Source organism: Ornithorhynchus anatinus, chromosome 2 (assembly GCF_004115215.2).
Source record: "Ornithorhynchus anatinus isolate Pmale09 chromosome 2, mOrnAna1.pri.v4, whole genome shotgun sequence".
Taxonomy (NCBI): Eukaryota; Metazoa; Chordata; class Mammalia; order Monotremata; family Ornithorhynchidae; genus Ornithorhynchus; species Ornithorhynchus anatinus.
The window spans coordinates 7202086-7221941 of NC_041729.1; the positions used below are offsets into that span (position 1 = coordinate 7202086).

The window sequence follows — 19856 nt, forward strand, 5'->3', positions numbered from 1 at the left end:
TTACATAAAATGGTGTCTAGTTCTTTTAAGAAGAGTGATTAAAAAGTATAACAATGAATTTTATTAACTGTATTTAGAACAATTATGGAAACTTCATTTTGTAGTTAGTTGACAATCAAGATTAGGTTTCAGATTAATGTTAGGAATGTAAAAATAACAGTTTCTCTATCATTGAATTTTGAACTAGGGGGAGTTGAAAGAAGTGAAAAAAGTGTGGGAACTTGAGCACATGAGGGAACTGAAGGAAAAAGAAAATAAGCATCTAGAGAAAGAAGAATTATTTACATACACCAGAGAAGATGCATATAACAAGGTAACCATATCTGGGATATTGTATTTCTTTGAAGATCCTGTCTAGAAAAGTTTTAATGAGATTTACAAAGTGAACCAGTGCATAAAAGTGTCTGATTTATTCTGGGAGAGCTACTGAGCATAAATTAAGGCCCCTCTGCAAGTCCCTGCTTCAGTCTTCTGGATTGATTAATTCAGTCTCTGGAATCAATCTTCTCTCAGCTGAACTATTCAAGTACAGATGTAGGGAAGAGGGGAGAGTATTTGAGGTCCAATTGAGATGGTAGTGAGAGAGCTCCTTGGTCCCCCAAACAATATTCATTTTAAAATCCATGGGTGTGCAGCTTCCCACCAGGGTTTCCTGAAGGTTTATCACCAATCCTGTTGGTGGGAGCCGATCAGAAGAAGCTGCTCATTAGCAGGTCATAAGCAAACTCTTCAACCAGATGGAGGAAGCTCAGATAGGGGTGCCTAGTCACATTCATATTCCAATCAGATAATAATAATTATGGTATTTAAATGCTTTCTATGTGTCAGGCACCGTTCTAAGGTGGATACAAGCACAGTCCTTTTCCCATGTGGGGCTCACCGTCTCAGTCCCCCTTTTACAGGTGAGGTAACTGAGGCATAGAGGAAGTGAAGTGACTTGCCCAAGGTCACCCAGCAGACAAGCAGTGGAGCCGAAATTAGAACCCAGAACCTTCTGACTCCCAGGCCTGTGCTATATCCCCCAGGCCATGCTCTTTATATGCTTGGCACACCCGTTTCATCCTCAAAGCAAGCCCAGGTACAAATTAAGCCCAAATTAAAGCCATGCAGGCTCAGTGACTAACCCATAGGCTGGTTGGAAATCTGGGTGTTAGTCCAAGCTTGCTGGGATTTTGAGTGACGCTTGTATGTAGGTTCCTTGAACACTGGTCTCATTAATAAGGATATTTTCATACAAAATGCTCCTAAGCAAAAGGAACAATATCAGCTAATTTTTCAGACATTTAGTAATGAGGGCAGGTATTTTCTAAGCGTTTCCAAATGAATTACCCAAACAATTTTTTAACTGAAATTGGGCATACACCAGCAGACCAATGTTTTAAAAAACCTGCCAAAGAAGAGCTTGAAGCAGTATCATTTAAGAGCAGACTATTAGAAGTCACCTGCTGCAGACAGACCCCATCTGACACACAGCAATCAAGAGAGGGGTTGTTTTATTTGAGCAGAGATTTCAGGAAGCTCAGAAGACCAGGAGGCAGGTTAAAAAAGTGACAGGCAATCCAAGTGTCAAAGAATTATCTTCACACGTTCTGAATATGGAATAGAGTTTGGGGCATTCATAGCTCTGGTGGTCCACACCTGTGGCGGGACCTAATTGTAGCATCATCCATTTCAGTGGTCAGGCAACCCATGGTTCTCCAGTCACATCTGGTTCTTCTTGATACTTATTGTGACTCTCAAACAGAGACCTCCATTTTGTGGGGGCTTTGAGGAAGGAAGGGATGTGATGGGCTGAGTTGGGAAGGATGTAAGAAATGGGTTGTAGGTGGAGGAGTTGAAAGGGAGGCCAGTAAGGAGGTGATTGATCCATGGTATACTAGCCATTGCTGTCATTTGCTCTTTTTGTTGATTAGAGTCCTTTACTCTAAATAATGGCCTTTGTAATTTAGGAATATGTTTATGAGGCTCCAGATGGACAAACAGAAGTAATGCCAGTAAGTTAAACTGATTAATTCTCTTCCGAAAAACGGACATTTGGAAGGTTAGCTATAATGGAGCAACCATGTAACCAGAAGTCTTTCTACAGCTCTGGACTCCACCTACACCACCCCAGGATGACAATGACATCTATATCGATTCCGTTATGTGTCTGATGTACGACGCCACCCCCATCCCCGAGGCCAAACTACCTCCGGTATATGTGAGGAAGGAGCGTAAACGACATAAAGCAGATCCTTCTGGTAATTGCCTTATTTAGAAAACTTTCAGAGATTTAATGGCAGGTTCAAATATTGCTTAACTTTCTGAATTTTCTTCCATCCTACTAACTAGGTACTTTAATTATAGACCATAGTTCGTTTTCCATGCAGTTTGAAATGGCTCTCTTAGACTTCATTTAGTAACCCAAGATTTTGACTTTCCTGATCTTGTTTAAATTTGTACTATGAAGAACTAAAATTTTTGATTGTTCCTTGTAATGCAGTCATTTTGTGGTGTAGAATTGCTTAGAGGGAGAAGTATCAATTTGAAAATTGATAGGAAAGCAGCATAGCCTACTGGAAAGAGCACAGGCCTGGGAGTCACATATCTTGAGTTCTAATCCCAGCTCCTCCACATAATAATAATAGTAATAATAATAATAATAATTACAATGGTAATTGTTAAGTGCTTACTATGTGCCAGGCACTGTACAAAGTGCTGGGGTAGATATAAGATAATGGGGTTGTCCCTGTCCCTTACTGGGGCTCACCCCATTTTACAGATGAGGAAATGAAGGCACAGAGAAGAGAAATGACTTGCCTAAGGTCACTTAACAGACAAGTGGCAGAGTCGGGATTAAACCTAGTCTGCTGGGTGACCTTGGGCAAGTCACTTAAACTCTGTGCCTTAGTTACCTCATCTGAAGAATGTGATTTAAGACTCTGAGCCCCAACTGGGACATGGAACTGTGTCCAACCTGATTATCTTGTATCTACCCCAGCACTTAGTACAATGCCTGGCACATAGTATGCACTTAATAAATACCACTAAAAAAAATCTATAGAGATCCCTGTGGTTAGTAATTGATTTCTGCTTGGCATATTTTTTCAGGAAAAATTACGCAGTAACATAAAAATCAGTCAATCACTTATTGATGGTAGTTGTTAAGTGCTTACTTTCCACTGCCTCGATCATCTGCATTTGGTGTGTTTATGATGGAAATGTTTCCTCTCTTTCTGTCAATATGTTTTTTTGAATCTCCTTATAATTGCATGTGCTCTACCAAATGAAGTTGACCCCACTTCCATATTCTAGCCACAGGTAGGAAGAAGAAGCAGCGGCACGGGGAGGTGGTCATCCCTCCTCGATCATTGTTTGACCGGGCAACTCCAGGAATGTTGAAGATGCGCCGCGAGGGCAAAGAGCAGAAGAAGAACATCCTGCTGAAACAACAAACCCAATTCGCCAAGCCTTTGCCAACATTTGTCAAGCCAGCCACAGAGACCAGTCAGGATAACCCGGAGTGGCTCATTAGTGAAGACTGGGCGTTGCTACAGGTAAAAGGATTTTCCCTCATTAGGGTTTCTCTGAGGAGACTGTCACCTGCACATTTGGCCTTGTCTCCTTTCAGATTGGAACTGCAGTGATGGGTTTGATCTGAAAAGCCTTTCTCTTCTCTAGGCCGTGAAGCAGTTGCTCGAGCTTCCTCTAAATCTTGCCGTCCTGTCACCGGCGCACACGCCCAACTGGGATCTCGTTAGTGACGTGGTTAACTCCTGTAGCCGAGTTTACCGGTCCCCTAAACAGTGCCGAAACCGATATGAAAATGTCATCATCCCAAGAGAGGAAGGGAAGGTGAGTTTCCTAAAGCATGTGTTTTTTTTTTGCCCCTCATTTTGTACCGTTTTCATTTATGTTATTATTTTTACTGTAACATAGTCTTAATTGAAAGGAATTATATTGTTTTCCATTCCTCTAGACTGTGAGCTCGTTGTGGGAAGGGAATGTGTCTGTTGTTATATTGTACTCTCCCAAGTGCTTAGTACAGTGTTTTGCACACAGAAAGTGCTCAATAAATAAATGAATGAATTACCAATGGGCAGCACAAGATGAAGAATGCCTTGATTATTATATGACTTTTTTTTAAAAGAATAACTGACATTTTGAGAAGATTCATTTGCGGCAACTAGCGTACTACCCTTAGTTTTTGATAAATTATATTTTCCTGGCAGCAGGCAATTGCTGTCACAGGGTAATCTCAGGTTGTTTTAGGAGGGTGGATCTGAGAACTTCTTCCATTACTTTTCTGACATCTTTTCTGTTATTAATTGGGCTTCTGGCGTTTTCATTTTGCCTTAGATAACCACATGTCAGTCCCCATCTTTAGAAATGTGTATATGGAACCCTTTTCTCACTTGAGCTTTTTCATTATTAAGTAACCCAAGAGCCGATGAGATTTCTCTCCATAATAGCGTTCACTCTGATTTGCCCAAGTGCTGTCCGGGATTTATCGGGTGCCTACTTTATCCAACTAAGAGCTCGGGAGCAAACAAAATAATTAGTAGGCAAAATCCTCATCCTCAAGGAGCTGTAAAATAAATTACAAATGGGAGAACAAAGGAAAGAGGGAATATGTGCTGGGTATGTGAGATATGAGCTAGTGTCAGTCAATCATGTTTATTGAGCGCTTATTGTGTACAGAGCACTGTACTAAGTGCTTGGGAGAGTACAGTATAACAATAAACAGACACATCCCCTGTCTACAATGAGCTTGCAGTCTAGAGGGGAAGGCAGACATTAAAATAAATAAATAAATTACAGATATATACGTAAGTGCTGTGGGGCTGAGGGAGGGGTGAATAAAGAGAGCAAATCAAGTGCAAGGGTGATGCAGAAGGGCGGGGGAGACGGGGAAATGAGGGCTTAGTCAGAGAAGGCCTCTTGGAGGAGATGTCCCTTCATATAGTAGGGGAGAGTAATTTTCTGTTGGATATGAGGAGGGAGGGCGTTCCAGACCAGAGGCAGGGCGTTGCAAGAGGTCATCGGCAAGAAAGACGAGATTGAGGTACAGTGAGAAGATCGGTATTATAGAAGCAAAATATGAGGGCTGGGTTGTAGTAGGAAAGTAGCAAGGTGAGGTAGGAGGGGGTAAGGTGATTGAGTGCTATAAAGTCAATGGTGAGGAGTTTTTTGTTTGATGTGGAGGTGGATTCTTAAGAAGTAGGGTATATAAGTTTGTATGAAAATAGTGTGGGAAGTTGCAGGTACTTAAATGCCGAGGTGGCAGTTGGTGGGGCTAAAACCAGGGGAGATGAGAGGTGAACTGGGGAAGGCTGCCTGGAGAAGGTGTGATTTTAGAAGGGCTTTGAAGATGGGCAGAGCCGTGATCCATCAGATATAAAAGTGTGGTAGAATAGGAAAGAAAAAAAGTTGTTCATGATATAATTTTCCCCTTAGGCAATGCAATAGAACAGGCTGCAGAAAGCATTCTCTCTATTTATAAATCATGCTTCAATATTTTATGAAGCAAAATACAGGTGAAGCCTGGTACTTTTAAATTATAAGATCTAGAATTTAACTGTCAGTTATTACAGTTTAAATTTTGTTTTCTGTTAAAATCTAGGAAGGTCCCTACTTTGAATGTCCATGAATATCTCTTTAATTTTCTCTAGTCAGAGCACTAATTTCATTTCAACATGGTCTTCATTTGGATGCAATTTTATTTGGAAAATTTTATTTTAGACTTTTTTAATAACCTTTTTACTGTGTCCAAATAGGCCTGAGAACTGTGTAAGTCCTTACTTGTCTACAGACAAGCTTTAAAAAAGTGTTCTCAAACATGAGAAATGCATTATTGTTTTGCTTGCTGAAATGGGAACTGATGATGTATATGTTTGGGGGGAAAAGTGACATAGATTTGTTCGACTCTTGTATTTTGTAGCTAATGTTTGAAGCTAATCCTAAAAAGAAGACAAAAAGCGTGTATAAGGTAGGTAGTAGCCTCTGCTTTTGAAATTATTGTTAGAGCTAATGGTGGAGACTAGCTTCCAGTGAAAAGGCATAAAGATATATATTCAGTTGGCCCATATCACAAATCATTTCCATGTGGCAGATTATTATGCTAGATTTGTTTCAGAGGTGGGACTGGATCTTAGATTTAAAGGTCTATGTGAAATATTTTCTTGGCAGTATTGCATAGGTTTTGAGTGAATTCATCGTCAGTGGTATTGAATGCTAATCGTGTGCAGAGCACTGTATTAAGCATTTAGAATATAGTAGAGCAAGTAGATTTGATCCCTGCCCTCAAGGATTTTATAATTTAGCAGGGGAGATTGGCATTACAAGCATCTATAGGTATGTACATAAGTGCTGGAGTAAGTACCCAAGTGCTTAGCAGCTATAGACTCAAGTGCATGGGTGATGCAGTCAGGAGAGAGGATAGGGAGATGAGAGATTAGTCAACGAAACCTTCTTGGGAGAGATGTGATTTTAGTAGGCTGTGAAGATGGGGAGTGTAGTGGTCTTCTAGGTGTGAAGGGGGAGAGAGTTCCAGGAAGGAAGTAGGGGACGAGCAAGGCGGTCAACAGTGAGAGAGGCAAGAGCACGGCACAATGAGTAAGTAGGTGCTAGAGAAGCAAAGTGCACGGACTGGAGTATAGTGGGAGAAAAGCGAGGATAACGAGGGATGAGTCAGCTGAATGAATGCCTTAAAGTCAATGTTCAGGAATTTCTTCCTGATGGGGAGATGGATGGACAACCATTGGAAGATTTTGAGGCGGGAGGAGGTGTGCACTGAATGATGTTTTTGAAAAATGATCCAGGCAGCAGCGTGAAGAATAGCATGGAGAGGGAAGATACTAGAAGGAAGGTTGTCAGCAAAAAAAGTGATGCAGTGGTCAAGACAGGCCTTGACAAGGGCCTGGACTAGCATGGTGACAGTTTGGTTAGAGAGGAAGGGGCAGATTCTGGAACTCTTGTAAAGATAGGAAAGGAAGTGATCGCATTTAAAAATAAAATTATTCATACATCTATTAAAGATGTTTGCTTTCATTTTGTTTTCTAGACCAAGAACAGCCGTCCACTTCGCACTAACCAGATCTATGCCCAAGACGAAGGGGCCACTCACACCCAACTTTATACTAACCACTTCGAAATGATGAAAGGGATAGCAGGAAAGAGAAGCCCACCTATTAAACCCTTGTAAGTTGAATGATAAAGCCACTTTGAGTTTGAGAAGTTATTATTGCCTACGTCCCAGTTTTTCAAACCCGATTTACGCTCTTAATCGGCATTTTATCTCAGCTATTGCAAAGTGTCTGCTTTTGGAAACGGTTGGACTGATTTAAATATCTGAGCAGCTATTTTACGCAGTTCTCTTTTTGAGCATCATGCAGGGATCGTATCTATCCCAAGAGCCACCATTATTCCCAACTTAATTTTTAGGAGAAATTTCCAAATGAGTGGTTTTTCAATAAGAGGCACCCAGCTCACAGACACTCTCCATTAGGGTCACTGCACCCAGCTATTTCTGCCCAGGAATCCTGATGTCCCAACGTTGACCTGATTGGTTGCGACTATTATATTATTATTATTATTATTATTATATATTATAACCTTTCCATACGTGTCCCCTCCATCCAATCCACTTATTCTGTATTTGATCTCAGGGAGATCTCTAGAATCCAGGATAGTTTCTGGATGAAGAGAGGAGGGCACAGCTGCCAACATTCCCAACATGACTCTCAATCATCGGAGTCAGAAGGACCTGCGTTCTGATCCCGGCCCCGCTACATGTCTGCTGTGTGACCGTGGACAAGTCACTTCACTTCTCTGGGCCTCAGATCCCTCATCTGTAAAATGAGGACTAAGAGTGTGAGCCCCATGTAGATCATGGACTGTGTCCAACCTGATTATCTTGTATCTACCCCAGTGCTTAGAACGGTGCTTGGCACATAGTAAATGCTTAACAAATACCATAATTATCATTATTATTATTATCATTATTATTATTATCATTATTGAGCACTTACTATGTGCAGAGCACTGTGTACAAAGCACTTAGAAAGTCCTGTGTAACTGTCGGTAGACATGTTCCCTGCCCACACAAGCTGACAGTCTAGTAGGGGAGACAGACATTAGTATAAATAAATAATTTCAGATATGGACGTAAGTGATGTGGGGCTAAGGGGTGAATAAGAGTTACAAATTCAAGTGCAAGGGTGACAGAGTAGGAGGTGGGAGAAGAGGAAATTAGAGGTTTAGTCAGGAAAGGCCTCTTGGAAATGTAGACTTTTGGGCTAATCAGGAAATAAGCACAAAGGGAGCATACACATGCATCTTCTACTTAGCCTTCAAAGCCCAAACTGCAACAGAAAATAATGATAATAATAATTATGGTATTTGTTAAGCTCTTATTATGTGCCGGGTCTAAGTGCTAGGGTAGATGCCAGCTAATTGGGTTGGACACAGAACCTGTTCCATATGGGACTCACAGTCTTAATCCGCATTTTACAGATGAGGGAACTGAGGCACAGAGAAGTGAAATGACTTGCCCAAGGCCACATAGCAGACCATGTATCTGTTTGTTATTGTATTGTACTCTCCCAAGCGCTTAGTTCAGTGCTCGGCACACAGTAAGAGCTCAATGAAAGCTATTGAATGAACAAGGTCCTTCTGATGCCCTGGCCTGTGCTCTATTCAACTGGGCCACGCTGCTTCTCATTTTCTTTTCTTTGGGTTTGCCCTAAAGCTGGAAATTCCACAACTTTTAAGCTGTAGACAGTATCACTGTACAGCACTGAACAACTTCCCTTGGATGTGACTTATTCACAAATGGAGCAATGTACTTAATGACCATAGAGGAAGACTCATTCTTTTCAGTTTAAAACAATTTTCTGACATTTGTGCAATTTCTTCCCTATAGGATTATTGCAATTTTCTGATTTTGGATGCATGCCTTAGGTGGTGAGCATGTTCTTGGAAGCATTAAATAGGAAATGCTGTTTTAGCCAATAAAATGTAAACAATGAACTCCCGCTAGGTAGTTTTTGCTCTCAAGCATGTCTTTGTGATTAATTTTAGGCTTGGCATGAATCCTTTCCAGAAGAACCCAAAGCATGCCTCAGTGTTGGCAGAAAGGTACGTTGCCAGGAGTTCTCAACAGTTCAGATCAAAAGAAGCAATCATTTCTTGGAAGTGTATCTCTAAACCTCTTATTTACTTTGTTTTCTAGTGGAATCAATTATGACAAGCCACTGCCACCAATTCAGGTTGCTTCTTTGCGGGCCGAGCGGATTGCTAAGGAGAAAAAGGTGAGAGGATCAATCTCATGTTTCTTCACTTGGAAGTTCTTTTTTAAAATTTGAGTTTTGTGATATCATCTGGAATGTCCCCCCATCAGCATTTCCATCATACTGTTGGAAATTAGATCTAATGTGTGTTAGAGTGCCATGGATAAAATTTAGATTAGTTACAAATATGAAATTATTGGTCCTGATCTTGGGCAAGTCGCTTGACTTCTCCATGCCTGTTACCTCATCTGTAAAATGGGGATTAAGACTCTGAGCCCCATGTGGGCCGGGTACTGTGTCCAACCTGATTACCTTGTATCTACACCAGCGTTTAACCCAGTGCCTAGTACATAGTAAGCGTTTGACAAATACTATAAAAAAAACTATTTCTTCCAATCCACCAATCAGTGGTATTTATTGAGTGCTTCCAGTGTGCAGAGTGCTGGACTAAGCGCTTGAGAAAGTACGGTCCACCAGAAGTGATAGAGGCGATCCCTGCCCACACAAGAACCTTCCAATCTACAGGCTATTTCCATTTGATTCCAGGCTTTGGCTGAACAGCAGAGAGCTCAGCAGCAGCAACAGCAGCAGCAGCAACAGCAGCAGCAGCAGCAGCAGCAACAACAGCAGCAACAGCAGCAGCAGCAGCAACAATCGCAACAGCCGCAACAACAGGTTGCCCAGCAACAAACTCAGCAGCCAGCCAACCAACCTCCACCACAGGCTCAACCCCAGGTAGCCCAACAGCCGCAGGTAGTCGTACAAGCAGCTTCCACTGTGGCCAGCACAGCAGTTTTGGTAAGATATGTAACAAAGAGGACAACAATAATAATGCTAATAATAATTGTGGTGTTTCTTGGGTGCTCACTATGTGCCAGGCACTGTACTAAGCATTGGGATGGAGACAAGCGAATCAGGTTGGGCACTATCCCTATCCCATGTGGGGCTCACAGTCTCAATCGCCATTTTACAGATGCGGTTACTGAGGCCCAGAGCAGTGAAGTGATGGGCCCAGGGTCACACAGCAGACACGTGGTGGAGCCGGGATTAGAATCCATGACCTTCTGATTCCCAGGCCCGTGCTCTATCCATGCTATCCTTGTGCTTCTTCATAACAGAGTTGGTAGACATATTCCCTGCCCACAGTGAGCTTAAAGTCTAGACACAGGCAGTGATAAAAATAAATACATTGCGGAGGTGTATGTAAGTGCTGTGCAGCCAAGGTTGCAATAAGGATGCAGTAAGGATGCAATAAAGGGCGCAAATCAAAGTGGAAGGGTGACATGGAAGGGAGTGAGAGAAGAGAATGGGTTTGGGAGGCAGGAGATCTGGGTTCTAATAATAATGTGTGGTATTTGTTAAGCACTTACTCTGTGCCAAGCGCTATATTAGCTCTGCAGTAAGAGACAATTAGGTCAGACACTGCCCCTGTCCCCCGAAGAGCTCACAGTCTAAGTCAGAGGGAGGAAAGGTTTTGAATCCCCATTTTACAAATGAGAAAACTGAGGCACAGAGAAGTTAAACGACTTGCCCAAGAAACCCAACAAGCAATTGGCAGAGCCGGGATTAGCACTTAGTTCCGCAATTCTCCACCTGGGCTCTTTCCATTAGGCAACACTGATCTTCCTTGCCTGCAATGAAAAGCAGCGAGATGTTCCTCTGGATTCCAAGAACATTCTTTCCGTGGTCTTCTAGAAGAGGGTGACTGTGGTGGCATCGTTGGAATCTTGTGGCATTTCCTGGGTGTTCCATGAGTTGTGGGAAAGCTTGTGCAGAAAGTGGGACACTAGCTTCCCTCCTCACTTGTAGAATTGTGCAGGATCACCATCATCATCAAATATTTTACCAATTTTTCCTAGACTTGATAACAGAAGTTACTTCCTCATAAGTTGGGCTATGGTCATGGCTTCATATTTTGGGATTTTTATGTTTTAAAGGCCTCCTCCTCCATATTATTAGTAGTAGTAGTCGTAGTACAGTTCAGTACTTATTATGTGCCAAGCACTGTTCTAACCACTGGGGCAGATACAAGATTATCAGGTGGGACATGGTCCCTGTCTTGCATGGGGTTCACAGTCTCGGTTAGAGGGAGTAGGATTTAATCCCTATTTTACAGACGAAGTAACTGAGTCTCAGAGAAGTTAAGTGACTTGCCTAAGGTCACAGACCAGACAAGTTTTGGAGTTAGGATTAGAACCCAGGTCCTCTGGCTCCCAGGCCTGGACTCTTCCCATTAAACCACGTTGCTTTGATCATGGAAGGCATGCTCAGGAGTAGAGTTTAGTTTCACTCAGTGTGAGGGATGCCCTTTCTCTGTGATGAGGGAAGTTTTTTCAGTGCCATGGGGTCATGGTATCATGCACAACAGTTGTCTAGGTGCCATGGTACCATGAACTCTAGTTCTCTGGGTGCCAAGATACCATGCACCATAATTCTCACGATGCCACAATACTGGGTACCATAGTTCTCTTGCTGCCATTGTACCGGGTACCATCGTTTTCCCAGTGGGATGGTACCATGTACCATAATTCTCTTGGAGCCATGGTACCATATTCCACAGGTTTCTCAGTGCCATGTTTCCACATACCTTAAGGTACCATGATAGAGGTCTCTTGGTACCATTGCAGAGCAGCATGTAAACCATCAAGGAGTCTAAAAATTGAATTCTTGGAAAATAAAGAATCCTTCAAAACACTCTGTGATAGTAATAATAATAGTAATAATAATTCTGGTATTTAAGTGTTCACTATTTGTCAGGTATAGTACTAAGTGCTATTGTAGATAACAAGCTAATCAGATTGCAATCAATCCTTGTTCCACTTGGGGCTCACATTCTTAATCCATATTTTACAAATGTGGTACCTGAGGCACAGAAAAGTGAAGTGAATGGCCCAAGGTCACGGCAAGATAAGTGGCAAAGCTGGGATTAGAACCCAAATTCTTCTGACTTCCAGGCCCGGGCTCTATCCGTTAGGCCTTGATGCTTCAAAGTAACATCAAAATGATGCCATTTCAGCAACATAGTCCCAGCTGCCAGAAAGTTATGAGTAGTGAATGGTTGCCTGTCTGAGACACTATTTTGCTCAGTTCACTCTACCAGGTGAAGAAAGTCACCCACCAGAGAGACAGGTGTATAACAAGTTCCAGTTTTCAAGCTAAAAATCGAGTCAATAAAAATTGGATTAATAGAGAATTTTTTTTTCAACTCCCCAGAGCCATAAGGATTTTTTGGAGAATTTAGAGGTTGATGGTGATTATACTTTGAGTAGCAATTTCACTGGAGAAATTGCTTTTAAAGAGAAATTTCTGTCTTAATAATCACCTTATCTATAAACTCTCATCATGAATTTCCTTGGCTGTTGGTCGTCAATCACTTCTGAATCTTTGTACAGTCTTTAATTATGAAAAAATGATAATTCAAAAGGAAAACCTTGCCTTATCATGTATGACATCGTTTGAACTGTCTTTTTGCAAATAGACTGGAACCATCAAAACTGCAGTCACCGGAACCAGCATTCCTCCTGGTAATATACTTTGTAATAAAACATTATGGGGTGGCAAAGAAAGCGAGAACAACTGCTTTTCCATCTTTTATATTGCTTGGCTTTTCCTCATTTCCAGCAGCAGTGAGTGGAAACGTCATTGTAAACACAGCTGCCGGTGCCACCTTCCAGCCTATCAATAAACGTCTGGCTTCCCCAGTTGTACCTGGAGCCCTAACAGTAAGTAAACTGTCGTGCACTGCGGGGCCCACCAAAAATCTAAAAATGTGCTGATAACACCATGCAGTGAAATGCCTATTTCATTATGTCTTCCCATTTTGCTTAATAACAATAATAATAATAATAATTGTGGTATTTGTTAAACACTTACTGTGTGCCAGGGACTGTACAAAGCGCTGGGGTGGATACTATACTAGGAAATTGGCTTGGCTACAGTCCATGTCCCATATGGGGCTCACAGTCTTAATCCCTATTTTACAGATGAGGTAACTGAGGCACAGAGAAGTGAAGTGACTTGCCTAAGGCCATACAGCAACAGGTGGTGGAGCCGGGATTAGAACCCATGACCGTCTGATTCCCAGACCCATGCCCTATGCATTATTTCACTCTTATTTTTCTGAGCTGGGCAGGGGGGCCAAGGAAGCCATTTATTCTTGTACTTTGGCCTTTCTGATGTTTCCAACACCATCCTATTTTCTTGTGTCTGTCAAAGTCATACCTTATCAATCAATCTATAGGATTTCCTGAGTGCTTGTTCTGTGTGTAGAGTGCTGTACTAAAGTGCCTTGGGGAGTACAAAACAGGTGACATGGTTCCTGCCCTCAGGGAACTTACAATCTAGTGGAGAGAATCAAACAGTCAATTGTATTTATTGAGCACTTACTGAGCATAGGGCACTGTATTATACTGTACTACTTAGGAAAGTACAACCCAACAATATAGCAGACACATTCCCTGCCCACAACAAGCTTACAGTTGTGGAGGTTGAACCTATAGGATTTAGTGATAGATAGAATATATGTGGATCGAATGAGAGAGAGGAGTCAAGGATAATGTCAAGGCCGTGGGCTTGTGAGACAGGAAGGATGGTGGTGCTGTCTACAGTGTTGGGAAAGTCACGGGGAGACAGGGTTTAGGTGGGAAGATAAGGAGTTCTGTTTTGGACATGTTAAGTTTGGGGTGATGGCAGGACATCCAAGTAGAGATGTCTTGAAGGCAGGAGGAAATGGGAGACTGCAGGTAGAGAGAGAAAGATCAGAGCTGGAGCACTTTAGGCCTGCTTTGGGTAGGGGACTGAGGGTTGTGAGAAAGGAAAGGCATGAGTGAATCAGATTATGATGAGGCAGAGGGTTGGGGGGAATGGGACAAAACAGGACCCCAGCAGCAGCAGCTGCCACCATCATCTTTTGATCATCAGCAAAGAGGATCGGTGTGGCTGCCGGTGTCCAATTACCATCCCACTAGTGGGTATTGTGAGGAAACCAGGAAAACTCCTGGTGCAGGCTGAAACGATTTGATGTTTGGTGGTGTATTCCGACCCATTACTCTGTTATTACTGCATGACTCTGCCATTGCTGTAGCCTTTTGATTTTCCTCAGTACATTAATTGTGGTTAATTTACATAATACTACTGAAAAAGTCCACATTTCAGTAGTGCAATGAAACATTTGCTTTCGTATGAGAAACGGCCACTGGTTCTTCAGTCCATCAAACATTGGTATTTAGAGATCGCTTACTATGTGCAGAGAACTTTACTAAGCACGTTGGAGAGTACGGTGTAACAGAGTTGGTAGACATGTTCCCTGCCCACTAGGTGTTTACAGTCAAGAGGGGAGACTGTCCTTAAAACAAATTACAGATGATTTTCTGATAGCGTTATATTTCTTTATTGGGGAAAGGGAATGGTTCACTGTCCCATTTTAAAACGTACATCAGTGACAATAATAATAATAATTGTGGTATTTGTTAAGTGCTTACTTTGTTCCAGGCACTGTTCTAAGTGCTGGGGTGGGTAGAAGCAAATCGGGTTGGACGCGGTCTTGGCCCACATGAGGCTCCTAGTCTAAATCCCCATTTTACAGAGGAGGGAACTGAGTCACTTGAAGTGAAGTGGCCCAAAGTCGCACAGCAGACAAGTGGTGGAGCTGGGATTGGGACCCGGGTCCTTCCGACTCCCAGGTCCGTGCACCGTCCACTAGGCCACACTGCTTATTCTTAGACCATTTGCAATTTATTTGAAGAGTCAGCTATGATTCACATTTGAGCCCACAAAGAGAAAAATGAACCTCTCGCTTCCTTTTCATTTAAAGACTTCAGGAGGGGCTGCCCCGGCTCAAGTGATCCACTCCCAGCAGCGAACGGTTGCCACTTCCGCTGCTTCCACCGAACTGGTGCCGATAGCGTCCAACCAGGGGGTCCGAGCCGTCACCTCGGCCCCCGCCCCGCCAGCGGTCGTGACCACCAACCTCACCCCTGTCCAGACCCAGACGAGGTCTCTTGTGACTCAGGTGTCGCCAGGTAACAGCAGAAGGTTTCTTCTTCTTACTCTTTGTTTGGAAATATAATCAATCAGTTGATCATTGGTATTTATTGATTACTTATTGTGTGCAGAGCACTGTTCTAAATACTTGGAAGAATACAAGAGATGGGAAGCATGCCCACAATGGAAAATACAATCCAACAGGCAACCAGTGGTGTTGATTGTGCACTTACTGCATACATGTATTAAGCGCTTGGGAGAATACAATACAACAGAGTTGGGAGACATGACCACAGTAGGCTTCCAGGCTAGAGATATGGTGTAAGTGCCTAGTTTTGATTATTTAATGGGTTATTAGGGTGATCATCGTATAATAGCCATCTATTGAATACTCCCTCTGTGCAGCACAGTGCAATAGGTGTTTTGAGAGTTGTAAAGGAACTAGGGAACTTGCCCCTGTAACTCAAGAGGTTTTAGTCTAGTGGGGGAGACAGTATAGACACAAAAATACACAAAAATGGCAGCCCAGAAATATAAGACTGGGGGTGGATAATCAATTACAGCTGATCAGACATAACACAAGTGTTGAGGGGGTTGCTGGCGTGTTTGGAGTGATTGGAGCCAACTGGGGCTAATCTGGGCCGACTTCATGGAGAAGTTGTTTTGAAATATTGATGGAAGGGATGTGTCCTGAGGAGAAGGAGGGGTCTGTCCAGGTAGGAGGAATGGTCCTTGAGATGCTTCAAGGGAGGGAGAGGGCAGCTGTGGGAGAGGCTGTCAAGAAGGTTTATTCCACTCAGTTGGAGAACATGAAGCCATAAGGGTGGATTTGGCCACTTGTTAACCTCAGGCTGCATTTATTAGTGGAGAAAAAAAATATCCTAGTATTGCCAACCCTCTCTGATCTTACTAGTGTATTCATTATTTTTTATTCCTTCCTACCTTCATTTAATCGCATTTATTGAGGGCTTACTGTGTGCAGAGCACTGTACTAAGCATTTGGAAAGTTCATTTCGGCAACAAATAGAGACAGTCCCTACCCAACAAGGGGCTCACAGTCTAGAAGGGGAGAGACAGACAATTCCTGAAGAGTGGAGACAAAATGTTGAAAAAACTAAGCATGCTGATATCTGAAAATTCATTCTCCTTCATCTGAGTGCTGTCTCTTAGCCATTTTGCCCTCATTCTTTACACCTACTTTACCGGTCAACTTATCTTGCAAATTATTCCAACTCATTCTATTATGGAATCAACTCTTCCCAAGAACACCTTTATCAGCGTCTGAAATTTTTAATGTGAGTAGATATATTTTACTGTCCTCTCTCAAACCTTGGTAGGTGGAATATAACTGAATATACCCTTCAGTTGTGAGCAATTCTCTCCTGTCTCTACAGCAACTTCCTCAGGGGTTCAACTTCCGGGCAAGGCAATCACTCCTGCCCACTTCCAGCTTCTCAGACAGCAGCAGCAGCAACAACAGCAGCAGCAGCAGCAGGCAACTCAGGTCAGGTCCCCCAGCTCCAAAGTCAGATATAAGCCTAGTCTTTCTGCTCAAATAAAAACCGTAGGGAAATTGTCGTGGGCCAGGCAAACCTTGCCACAAATGATTTCATTCAGTCATATTTACTGAGCTCTTACGGTATGCAGAGAACTTTGCTTAGGGTTTGGGAGAATACAATACAGCAATAAACAGACACATTCTCTGCCCACAAAGAGCTTAAATCAGCGTGGCCTAGTGGGAAGAACACGGGCCTGGGAGTCAGAGGACCTGGGCTCTAATCCCGGTTCTGCTACCTGTCAGCTCTGTGACCTTGGGCACGTCACCTCACTTTTCTGTGCCTCAGTAACCTCATCTGTAAAAGGTGAACTAAGACTGTGAGCCCCATGTGGGACAGGGACTGTGTTCAATCTGATTACCGTATATCTGCCCCAGAGTTTAGAACAATGCTTGGCACATGTTAAGTGCTTCACAAACACCACAGTATGTATATTGGTGTATTAGCTAAGTGTGTATATATATATATATGCATATATATATATATACACACTTAGCATTTTTCTATTTCTCAAGGGAAGAAAATAATGTGAAGAGTTGTGTTTTCCCACTTCCCTCCTTTTTAAAATCAGTGTTGGGTACCACTGGTGAAAAACACCTTTGTTTTCCCTTATTGTGGTTGGATTTTTTATTAAGAGGATTTACGTTTATAAGAGTGCTGAAATCTTCTCATAGGTTCATTTGATTGTAACCAGTGTTACAAAGATCCTTGCTGACCTTTCTGACCTCCCAGCCTCCTGTCTCTCCCCACTCCAGTACCTACTTCTCTCTGCTGCCCAGATCATTTTTCTACAGAAATGTTTGGAGCACATCACCCCACTCTCAAAAAGCTCCAGTGGTTGCCCATCCACCTCCACTTCAAACAAAAACTCCTCATCATTGGCTTTAAAGCAGTCCACCACCTTGCCCCCTCCTACCTCACCTTGCTTCTCTCCTTTTACAACCTAGCCCACACACTTTGCTCCTCTAATGCCAACCTTCTCAGTATGCCTCAATCTTGCCTATCTCACAGCCAACCCCTAGCCCACATGCTGCCTCTGGCCTGGAGTGCCCTCCTTCCTCAAAAGCTGACAAACAATTACTCTGCCCTCCTTCAAAGCTTATTGAAGGCACATCTCTTCCAAGAAGCGCTCCCAGACTAAGTCCCTCTTTTCTTCATCTCCCACTCCCTTCTATGTCACCCTGACTTGCTCCCTTTGCTCTTCCCCGTTCCCAGCCCAGCAACACTTATGTATTACAGATATCCCGTCCTCTAGACTGTAGGTCATTGTGGGCAGGGAATTAATCTGTTTATTGTTCTACTGAGTACTCTCCCTAGTGCTTAGTACAGTGCTCTGCACACAGTAAGCGCTCAGTAAATATCGAATGAATGAATAAAATCCAAATATAAATTTATTGCTAAGGACAGGATTTCGACTAGATTTACTAGATTTCGACTTAAACTTTTGTGAGAGATGTGACCGTATTGGCAACGAAGACGGGATGAATGTTAAAAAGTACCATGTTTATCTCCAGGAGCAGCTCATCAAACTCCAGAAACAGAAGCTGCAGCTGCCCCAGCAGCAGCAAACCCCGCAGCCGGCCCCCCAGCAGGGAGCCCCCCAACAACAACAACAACAGCAGCAGCAGCCAGCCCCACCGCAGCCACCGCAGCCAGCGCTGCAGCAGCAACAGCCGCCCCCACCGCAGGCCCCGCAGCTCACGACCGTGGCAGCCCCAAGGTCCGGTGCCGTCCTCACTGGCACCACTGTGGCCAACCTTCAGGTGGCCCGCCTCGTAAGTTGCCCGGGTGTCCCTTCTGAGCCGTTCCCCTTGGGACGACCCGGCCACCAGGGGAAGATCACCCACTCTGAGGGACTTGGCCGAGTGCCGGGCGTCCCGAGACGAGAGAGTAACCCCTGTTTCTTGTCATTTAGACCCGCGTTGCTACTTCCCAGCTCCAGAGCCAGGGCCAGATGCAGACCCAGACGCCCCAGACGGCTCAGGTCGCCCTGGCCAAGCCTCCCGTCGTGTCCGTCCCGGCAGCCGTGGTGTCGTCCGCAGGAGTGACGACACTCCCGGTGAACATGACGGGGATCAGCGTCGCCATAGGGCAGCCGCAGAAGGCAGCGGGTACTTGAAAAATCTCTGCTGCGGCTCCACGAACCTCGGTTTTTTCCTCCTGAAAACCCAGAGGCGACTTAATCCCCCAAATGGAAAGCGTTCAGAGCTGACGGTTGGAAGTTACACTTTTGGACAGAGAATGGGAAGCAGCGTGGCTCAATGGAAAGAGCCCGGGCTTGGGAGTCAGAGGTCATGAGTTTGAATCCCAGCTCTGCCACTTGTCAGCTGTGTGATTGTGGGCAAGTCACTTAACTTCTCTGTGCCTCAGTTACCTCATCTGTCAAATGGGGATTAACTGTGAGCCTCACGTGGGACAACCTGATTACCCTGTATCTACCCCAGTGCTTAGAACAGTGCTCTGCACATAGCGCTTAACAAATACCAACATTATTATTATTATTGTGCTGTTGTCCTCTCCCAAGTGTTTAGTACAGTGCTTTGCACACAGTAAGCTCTCAATGATGATAATAATAATGATGGTGTTTGTCAAGCGCTTACTTTGTGCTAAGCATTTTACTAAACGTTGGGGGCAATACAAGCATATCGGATTGGACACAGTCTGGATCCCACACGGGGCCCACAGTCTCAATCCTCATTTTACAGATGAGGTAACTGAGGTCCAGAGAAGTGAAGTGACTTGCCCAAAGTCACACAGTAGACAAGTGGCAGGGCCAGGATTAGAATCCATAGCCTTCTGACTTCCAGACCCATCTTCTATCCACCTCACCGTGCTGCTTCTCATAAATACCATTAGATGAATGAATGAATGAATAATGGAGAACTGACCAAAACCCCTATTCCTTTTAGGCCGTTTTTATTTCTCTGGGATAAGACTGTCAGCTCAATATGGGCAGGAAACGTCTGCTAATTCTGGTATATTGTACTCTCCCAAGCGTTTGGGACAGTTCTGTGTGCATAGTAAGCGCTCAGTAAATACTGTTGATTGA

At 43.5% G+C, this 19856-nt stretch overlaps 1 protein-coding gene across 1 annotated transcript in view; it reads left to right on the plus strand.

Annotated features, from left to right (window-relative positions):
* The window catches only part of LOC100079882 (E1A-binding protein p400), a 100132-nt gene that overhangs the window by 72478 nt on the left and 7798 nt on the right, over window positions 1-19856 (plus strand). Inside the window, exons 35-49 of the mRNA XM_029053357.2 lie at window positions 188-313; window positions 1950-1994; window positions 2087-2240; window positions 3295-3536; window positions 3661-3834; window positions 7043-7179; window positions 9061-9117; window positions 9212-9290; window positions 9816-10067; window positions 12748-12793; window positions 12891-12991; window positions 15082-15289; window positions 16646-16755; window positions 18322-18582; window positions 18723-18918. Coding sequence (XP_028909190.1) covers window positions 188-313; window positions 1950-1994; window positions 2087-2240; window positions 3295-3536; window positions 3661-3834; window positions 7043-7179; window positions 9061-9117; window positions 9212-9290; window positions 9816-10067; window positions 12748-12793; window positions 12891-12991; window positions 15082-15289; window positions 16646-16755; window positions 18322-18582; window positions 18723-18918 — 2188 coding nt within the window. The remainder of the gene's footprint in view (window positions 1-187; window positions 314-1949; window positions 1995-2086; window positions 2241-3294; window positions 3537-3660; window positions 3835-7042; window positions 7180-9060; window positions 9118-9211; window positions 9291-9815; window positions 10068-12747; window positions 12794-12890; window positions 12992-15081; window positions 15290-16645; window positions 16756-18321; window positions 18583-18722; window positions 18919-19856) is intronic.